Source organism: Sycon ciliatum, chromosome 13 (genome assembly GCF_964019385.1).
Source record: "Sycon ciliatum chromosome 13, ocSycCili1.1, whole genome shotgun sequence".
Lineage (NCBI taxonomy): Eukaryota > Metazoa > Porifera > Calcarea > Leucosolenida > Sycettidae > Sycon > Sycon ciliatum.
Genome location: NC_088655.1, coordinates 15,832,665 through 15,842,449, shown reverse-complemented (window position 1 = coordinate 15,842,449; position 9,785 = coordinate 15,832,665). Strand labels below are relative to the sequence as shown.

General features: G+C 45.6%; 1 protein-coding gene across 1 annotated transcript in view; it reads left to right on the top strand.

Moving 5' to 3' along the window:
- Window positions 1-9,785, top strand: part of LOC135829212 (uncharacterized) — a gene marked incomplete in the record, with an annotated part of 78,857 nt that overhangs the window by 59,586 nt on the left and 9,486 nt on the right. Inside the window, 1 exon segment of the mRNA XM_065341617.1 lies at window positions 5,359-5,382. Coding sequence (XP_065197689.1) covers window positions 5,359-5,382 — 24 coding nt within the window.

Sequence of the window (9,785 nt, the reverse complement as noted above, 5' to 3'; positions counted from 1 at the left end):
GAAAAAACCATGTTGCCCTCTTGTTGGCTGACTCTAAAAGAACATGAGTTCAAGAACATAAGGAAAAGGGAATGGTGGAATGGATTTCTGCTTTTATAGCTCAGCTAGATCAGGCAGCTAAACGATCATGATGATGGAAAATTGAAGGAAAGGAGTCCCGAGCTAGCTTTCTTCATTAGTTTCTTCTTTAATACCTGTGTTTGGAAGGTGCAAGACAGCAGTGACAGCAGTGCCAAGGGCGATCGTCTTGCATGGCCTCGCTCAAATATGGTACATGATTAAGAGAGCATGTCTGAGAAAACCAGAAAAGCTGGGCTGGGTCATCTCTCCGATTTCGCTCAAATTTTGCAAGTAGGTTTCCTTATGGTCTACAACAACCATGCAAAAGGGCGCGTGGCATCACTTATGGACACCTTTGGGACTGAGGACCACCTAGAAATGGGCCCAAAATACGACTGAATATTGGGTCCAAACACGAGCGCTGGTACAAGGTACACGATTGACCTGAGAACAAACCACCACCATGCCAACATTACCTCCCCTGAGTAGTCTTCACATCACCACCACATAGAGCCATGGCTACATCCAGGAAAGCAATGGCCATCATCTCCAAATATCACTAAATGGCATCGCTAAAATAGCCAAATTTCAAGGGCCACGGTGGGAACCATTCATGGCATCTATTTTTCTGAACCATGCACTGCAGGGCAGTGGACTATCTCCACTACCACCCAGGACATGTCTCGTGAAAAGTGCTCCACGTTTTCTGGCAATAAACAATTTTGAATATTTTCACTTCACCACATTGCAACATTGCCGATTTCCTACCCGACGACGGAAAGCGCCTCCTCAAGCTCCAACAGCAGGCACTGCTCCAGACCCCAGCATGCCAAACACTGCAGCGTGGCGACCTCTACCGAGTCTGACAAGAAATTTGAACTGACAACCCTTGTCACTCCAAACAACAGCCATTTCCTTCACTGAAAGACTCGAATTTCACTAGCAGCAAAGCTCTGCAGAAGTGCAAAATATATTGAACAAATCTGGATTTGTGCGATCGAAGCACGATATTTTTGCGTCCTGAAACTGGCCGTACGTCGACCACCACGTGACATAGCAGGTCGACGGATTTGATCCAGTTGATCGACAATCAAGATCAGAATCAAAATCTGGACGACGAAGGCTGATCAGCAACACAATTTTTGCGTACATTTACCCAGGTTGCTGGAGTTCGCAGCATGCAGCGAGTCGTGGGTTTTCCTCAGGTTCGGTGACGAGCGAGCGTAAGTCTGCTTGTTGTAATTTTCTTGTCGAGCAACTATTTGTCTCCAAAAGTTTGACACTCTCACCAGTGACAATGCAGGGCTTGTTGACCACGCAGTGTTTGGTCTCAGCGCTTGTCCATCGACCTGGCAAGGATAATATTCTGACAATCAGCTCGTAATGAAAATTCGATTTCTAGGACTCGGATGACTATGCTCAAAACACCGATGATGTGTCTACAGAGCCGATCATGTTATCAGGTGGCAGGAATATAGATCAGGTGGGAATGGAGACATTATGTCGATAGAAATCAACAGTATTCTCTTTGTCGAGTTATGTCGCTCCGGCAACAGATGTCATCCATGCGCGCAACACAAAATTACTGTTGACATCCTCAAATAATGCACGAAACACACGATCAACTTACCATATACACGAAATAGCCGTGGATGCATTTCCGTAAGCAAGCAGGTCGATCTCTCCGGAGTGCACCTGAAAAGCATGTGCTCAAACCTGTGGCGATTACGTGGTCAAAATGTCAAATGAGCTGGCTGCAAAACAGGTTGCAGCTAGATCCCTTATAGTGAAATACACGGCATCGTGCCTCTTCATGGTTCACTCAAGCAGCATGCCATCATACATCATAGCATCGTAAAATCATGTTGCTGATCAGCTTGATCGTCCAGATTTTGATTCGGATCTTGATTGTCGATCAACTCGATCAAACCCGTCGATCTGCTATGTCACGCGGTGGTCGCGCACGGCCAGTTTCAGGACGCAAAAATATCGTGCTTCGATCGCACAAATTGAGATTTGTTCAATATTTTTTGGACTTCTGCAGAATTTGCTGCTAGTGAAATTCGAGCCGTTCAGGGAAGAAAATGGTTGTTGTTTGGAGTGACAAGGATTGTCAGTTCAAATTTCTTGTCAGACTCGGTAGAGGTGACCACGCTGCAGTGTTTGGCATGCTGGGGTCTGGAGCGGTGCCTGGTGTTGGAGCTTGAGGAGGCCCTTTTTGTCGTCGGGTAGGAAATTGGCAATGTTGCAATGTGGTGAAGTGAAAATATTCAAAATTGTTTATTTCCAGAAAACGTGGAACACTTTTGACGAGACATGTCCTGGATCGTAGTGGAGATAGTCCTGGTGCTGAATCGTAACCAGCTCAAACTCTAGCGTCCACAAAGCACTCACAAATCAACAACAAAACACTCTTTCTTGATGTTATACATAGTTTCATACAACAATGGATGAAAAGAAGAAGAAGAGGGAAGAGAAAGTCATAGTTACAGTACTCGAACAGTAGTCAGCAGCAGCAGCTCACGACGCCATCAGGACCCGAAGAGGATGAAATGAGTAGAAACCACTGCCTTTATACCAGGGCCAGGCACTGGCGCCTAGCGACAGCCAATCAGAGAAGCTCATGTGACTACTATATCTAGTACAAAGAGTAATGAGTAATGATGACATCATCAGCATAAATGGGAAAAGATACGAAAAGGTAAGACATGCAATTGTGGGATTCGAACCGGAAACAGTCATGAAAGGTCAAGGAATTAGCTGTAACTTCTATCAAGGCCTCACTGAGTGTCCCATGCATTGCCACTACTACTACTACTACTAAAGTCCACTGTCCTGCAGTGCATGATTCAGATAAATAGACGCCGTAAATGGTTCCCACTATGGCCGTTGAAGTTTGCCTGTTTTAGCGATGCAATTAAGTGATATTTGGATATGATGGCCATTGCTTTCCTGGATGTAGCCATGGCTCTATGTGGTGGTGATGTGAAGACTTCTCAGGTGAGGTAATGTTGGCATGGTGGTGGTTTGGTCTTAGCTCAATCATGTACGCTGTACCAGCGCTCGCTTTTGGACCCAATATTCAGTCGTATTTTGGGCCGATTTCGAGGTGGTCCCCAGTTTCAAGGTGTCCGTAAGTTATGCAACGAGCCCTTTTGCATGGTTGTTGTAGACCCCAAAGGAAACCTACTTGCAAAATTTCAGCGAAATCGGAGAGATGGCCCAGCCCAGCTTTTCTAGTTTTCTCAGACATGCTCTCTTTTAAAGCAAGCATGGGTGCAGTAAGGGGTATGGCATGTTGAAAACTCAACTTCTGCCATCATCCCATCCACAAGGGTACAAAGAACAAGTAGGTTCAAGGACGAAATATATTAGTGACACGAGAGACGGAGAGAAAGACGAATGACTACACAAGGAAAGAGAGATCGTGAGTGAGAGGAAGTGCTAGACAAAGGGCTTGATAGCTATGGCAAATATGGGCGCGCAAGCAGCTACCCAGGCCAACGATACAAAAGGTGAGTACGCGAGGAAGCATGTGGTGCATACACGCCGACAGGAAGAGGTTGTAGAAGGAGCCAATGTACGGAAGGAGTCACCTAACAATAAAGTAGCCAGTCCATGCGATGACATGGCATGAGATCAGAAACCGGATAGAAAATGAGAGAGGGAGGGGAAAGAGAAAGACATACAGAGATAAGTAGAGAGATAGATAGATAGATAGATAGATAGAGAGAGAGAGAGAGAGAGAGAGAGAGAGAGAGAGAGAGAGAGAGAGAGAGAGAGAGAGAGAGAGAGAGAGAGAGAGAGAGAGAGAGAAGAGAGAGAGAGAGAGACAGACAGAAAAAGAGATTGAGACTGAGATAGAGGTACAGACAGAGACAGGAACAGAGACAGAGACGGGGACAGAGATGGAGACGGAGACGGAGACGGAGATAGTGACAAAGACATAGACAGAGTCAAAGCCACAGACAGAGTCAAAAGCAGAAAAAGAATTAAAGGCAGAGACAAAGACAAAGTTAGAAAAAGACAGAGACAAGACAGAGACAGACAGAGAGAGAGAGACAGAGCCCGAGGGCTGCGGTAAGACTAGGGGATATAGAGACATAGACAAATAGACAAGCAGACAGACAGGCACATAGACAAACCTGTATACAGATAGATTGATGGCAGATAGACAGACGGACAGATGGAAGGACGGAAAACGAAATAGTGGTAGCGAGCTCCGCGATTATATTAAAGTATGGTACGCTGGACTTATGGTGTGATCTAGATTGCAGTCATGAACCAGTCAAGTTTCAAGTCAAGTCAGTGGGAAATGTGGCAGCTCCAGTGTGGGAGCAACCATCTTCCTCATAAAGATATCTGGTTTTGATGAATTTTACGTGATATTTGGTCACCGGAAACAAGAGTGGATTATAGTGAACAGCGAGTTAACACAAAATTTCGTTGGCTAACCATCAAAACAATCATATTTATTAGGAGACACACTTGTGCACAGCCTTGGCGAGATAATGGGGAGGGGGAGGGTTTTGACATTGACATAAAACAAGACTGCTATGGGATTGCAGGGCTAAAATAGCCAGTGAATAGGCCCTGATGTATCCCACATTTATATCTCAGAGACATTTCTATCAGTTTGAATAACATGCATCATGACCTGGGTAAGAACTAAGCATAGAGAGGATTCTGAGTCGGCTTGAATGTGTGCATGTGTGTGCGTGCGTGTGTGTGTGTGCGTGCGTGCGCGCGCGTGTGTGTGTGTGTGTGTGTGTGTGCGTGCGCGCGCACATACCCATGTGCGTGTGCGTGTTAGTGTGTGTGTGTGTGTCTGTGAGTGTGTGTGTGTGTGTGTGTGTGTGTGTGTGTGTGTGTGTGTGTGTGTGTGTGCGTGTGTGTGTATGTGGGTGGTCAGTCATTGCGTAAACAACTGGCTATTGTCACACATGACTGATCACGTGACCACACTATGTACCTGACTGATCATGTGACCACACTATGCACCTAACTGATCATGGGACCACTTTATGCACGTGACTGATCACGTGACCACACTATGTACCTGGCTGATCATGTGACCACACTATGTACCTGACGGATCACGTGACCACACTATGTACCTGACGGATCACGTGACCACACTATGTACCTGACGGATCACGTGAACACACTATGTACCTGACGGATCACGTGACCACACTATATACCTGACTGATCACGTGACCACACTATACACCTGACTGAGTGTTTTTTTCGGTTTTTCTTCCCTGCTCTGTATATCTGTGCTGTTTTCTTTTCTAGGAGGAACAAAGAACAATATATAATGTGAGTGATCATTTTATTGATAACAATTTCATGGATTCGCTTGATCATACTATTTCACATCATTTTGAGTGTTTTGGCAAATTTCAAATCTGTTGGTATACGGAATACGCCTGGACTTGCTCATACACAGGCAAAATGACCTTCCAATTTGGTCGAGGCCAACCACTTGTTTCAATACATGCTCATGTGCTTTTGCCTGCGGAAGCAAAGTTGGAATTTAAATAATTTTTCTTTGATATACTTTCGATGGACTCACCTGGAAAAGAAACTGGGTTTCAAATGGACGTCGGAGAATATTGTGACGTGGAGAGATATTAACCTTTATCCTCTCGTTGTTCCCATAAGATAGCTACAAAGTGATAAGATAGCTATTTCGAAGTATGAGTAAAACGAGATCCGCTCTCCTGTCGCACAACCAATGGCTTTGTTCCTGAACGTTTACTTGTCACATTCTTCAATGTTATCACGTGACTGCCAGAAAATCGATGACGAGCCGTAGGATATACTTTGAAGTATAGTCTTCAGGTGAACGTTAATAGTGTACGAAATACATTAAAATAACCTTTTTCAAGGATTGGGAGAACTTCAAATTTGAAGGACCAGTTGGGGAAGTGAACTGCCTGAAAAGAGAGAAAATGGCAGAACCACCAGGATTCAAGTCCAGGACCTTGCTTATCATGAGCAATGCTCTAACCATCTGAGCTATGGGACCAGACGAAAACTTGAAGATCACAACAAGTGCTATACAGTCAGACCTCTTTTAAGCACGATATTTACCCCCCCCCCCCCCCCCCCCCCCCCTGTGCATCATGCCACACAAATGCTGCTACCCGCGGTCAGGCTTCAGCCGCTCTGAACCTACCCCGAGCTACGTCTCGTTACGGCCTGAATGCTATTTCATTTTTGGCAGCAGACAGATGGAACATGCTTCCACCTGGATGTCGTCAAGCTAAGCCCCTTTCTGCATTTGTCTCAAGCACCAAGTCATTCCTAGGGTTCCCAGTAAAAAGGCAACGCCTGTTGGGAGTTCCCTAGTAAATAACAATTATACTACTACTACTACTACTACTACTACTACTACTACTACTACTACTACTACTACTACTACTACTACTACCTCGCTTAACTGCACACATCCGTTTTCCACGAAAATATCCGGATAGGCGAGGGAACCGGATAATCGAACACATGTACTGTATGTATTCATGGCATATGCTGTCGATTGGTAATGAGCGATTTTCTTCTGGATGGCGAGGGATCCGGATAAAAGAGGACCGGATAAGCGAAGTCCGACTGTATACGTCCCCGGCCTAACATTGGAATTTGAAGTTCTCTCGATCCTTTCAAAATTAACAGAGAGGTTGCGCGCAATCAAAAATTTGTAAGATCGCGATTGTCCGGGTTCGAGTAACGAAAGTTGTAACGAAGATCCGTCCAAACGCGACCGAAACAGGGCGGCAGATCTACGAAAAACATTTCGTAACATGGAGTACTAAAATACTGATATTTTACAACTCCCTGTCTTGACTCTCTGTACCCGAGATCGCGCCGTGTCGACCTACTGTCACGGACAGGCAAATCCAGTCGATTGACCGGGGCCGGCGCCCTCAGTGCTAGCAGAACGCTGTGTGCAGTGCACATGTTGATCCGATTCGACCTGCGCGCTGCATCGCATAAATGCATGTGTGTACCGCTTATCCATGGCTGCATGGCCAGCGCCCTGGGGCCGCTAGGCGTGCGACCGGACTTCCATGTCCACGACAGTACTACGAAAAAGTTCAAACGTTGTGGGCCTCACGATTTACGAATAATCGTTAGTTTTTTCGTGAACAATATTCGTTACGGCGCTACGAAATTTTGTTGGGCACAACCTCTCTAACAGAGTCGTTAAGATCCACGTTATTTCTGACGTGATGCGAAAGTTCAGCTCGCGGTATTTGGCTCGCCTGTCGAAAAACAACGAGAGTGACCTGAAGCTCACGTCGAAATTTGGAGTTTTACCCCAAATTTGACGTGAAATTGCGCGTTACGTCACAAATAATGTGCATCTTAACCTCTCTATTAACTTCCTTTTACCTCTGGCAGTACGTTCATGATTTACTGCAGTCGGCCCGCACCCCCCCCCCCCCCCAGAGAAAAAGACCCGAGTGCTATCAGTATGTGTGGCACGTGTTGTGAGATCTGATGGTTAGAGCATTGGTTATAACAAACAAGTACTTGTGCATGAGAAGTACTTCCTCCGGAAACAAAAACTTTGTGACTTTTTGAATTGACTTTTGAAGAAGTTACTGTGCTCAACAAAAGTGTTCTTTTGGAATAGAAACACTTCAACACATTCAATCCAATGAATCCACATATCTACAATATCTGCAGGATCGATTAGTGGGAGTAGAGTCTCAGTCTGGGTCGCCATCGCTCGACTGATCACCGCTGAAACCGTTCCATGTGGCAGGTCGATCGACGCAATGTTGTATGTAAAGGAGAAGTTTCTCAGCATCCCTGATCGTCTTCACTGTTACCTGAATGCCTTCTTCAACATCTCAGTGGAGACCATGGTAGCGCTGCAGCACTGGTACTCATTACCGCCTCCGCTCTCGCTCGAGGATGCCCCGGAACAACAAACACAGACAACGCCAAACATTTCATCTCCTCCGAGGGATATCATAGTCGTACCAGCACTTCCCGACTGCCTCGATCAGATCTCACCTTCTCCTTTGCGACCAAGGACACATCGTCGAGGCTGCTGGAAAAGGCGGGATCATCCACGTCGAGGTCTGGGCTCTGCAGTGACTGGACGACTTCTATTGAACTTGTTCATCTTGCTTTGATGCAAAGTGACGATTTCACATCTCTGTGTTTTGGAGTTTTGACATCTTGCCAACCTGTTCGCATGCAGACAGGCGTTTCGGGGATGGCGAATATTTCAAAACGCTAGCTGCTATTGCTATTCATTTTCCACCGTTCTTGCTCCTCGGTGTCATTGTCCTGCTCTGTCAAGTTTCGAACTAGATAATGGCTACGACGAGCAATGAGCGCAGTGCTTTTCTTCCCATAGCACCTGTGGACGAAAAATGAAGAAAACATGTTCGCTTGCTTTGTTTGCATCGTCAACACCTTTGCTCTGCGACGACTGTCGGCTCTCCAAAATATGAATCATGCATTCCTATGATTCCGAAATGTCATGCCATTGTTTCAGGCTGACAGAACCAGAGAGAGAGAGAGAGAGAGAGAGAGAGAGAGAGCGATATACATGTAACAGCAGCGAAAATTAGTGAAAAAGTCACGAAGGTTTTGTTTCCAGAGGAAGTATTCACAAGCTAACATCGATGACTGAGTCGATGACTGAGTGGATGACTGAGTCGATGACTGAGTGTGAAGAATGTGACACTTTGCTTATAATAAGATCTGGTTTGAATGAATTATAAAGTGATTTTGTCCACTGAAACTAGAGTGCATTATAGTGGACAGAGACATAGACAGAAAACTTGATAGAGACAGCGATAGAGACATTGATACAGACAGAGACAGTGACAGAGACAGTGACAGAGACAGTGACAGAGACAGTGACAGAGACAGTGACAGAGACAGCGACAGAGGATGAGACTGAGACATTGACAGGTACATTGACAGAGACTTATACAGAGTCAAAGGCCGAGACACAGACAGAAACAGACAGAGATGAGATATAAACAGACAGAAAGAGCGGAAGAGAGAGAGAGAGAGAGAGAGAGAGAGAGACAGACTGACAGAAATACAGACAGACAGACACACAGACGGACAGTCAGACAGACAGACAGACAGACAGACAGACACACAAAGACATATAGACAGACACACAGACGCACAAAATGGTTTCAGCGACCTCCACGATAACTGTAAAGAAAGGTTCGATGGACTTCCCGTGTGATGGGAGTCGTGAATCAGTCAAATTTCAAGTCAGGTCGCCGGGAAATGCGGGAACTCCAGTGTGGGTGCCACCAACCTCCTCATGAAGAGACCTGGTTTGTATGAATCATACGTAATCTTGTCAGCTGACGCCCGAGCTGAGAATTGTGGACAGCGGGTTAACACAAAAATTCCTTGGCTTACCATTAAAAAATATTTATCAAGAGACACATTCGGGCACAGCCTTGCAGAGATAATGTGGAGGGGATGGGGTGTAACATTGATATAAGGCAGCACTAACATGGAAATGCAGGGCTAAAATAGAAACTGAATAGGCACTGATGTATCCCACATTTATATCTCAAAGCTCAAAGCCATTCATATCAGTTTCAATAACATGCATCAAGATTATAGGTAAGAACAGAGAGAGGGTTCTGAGCTGGCTTGGATGTGTGTATGTGCGTGAGTGTGTTTGTGTTTGCGTGTGTGTATGTGTGTGTGTGTGTGTGTGTCCGCGA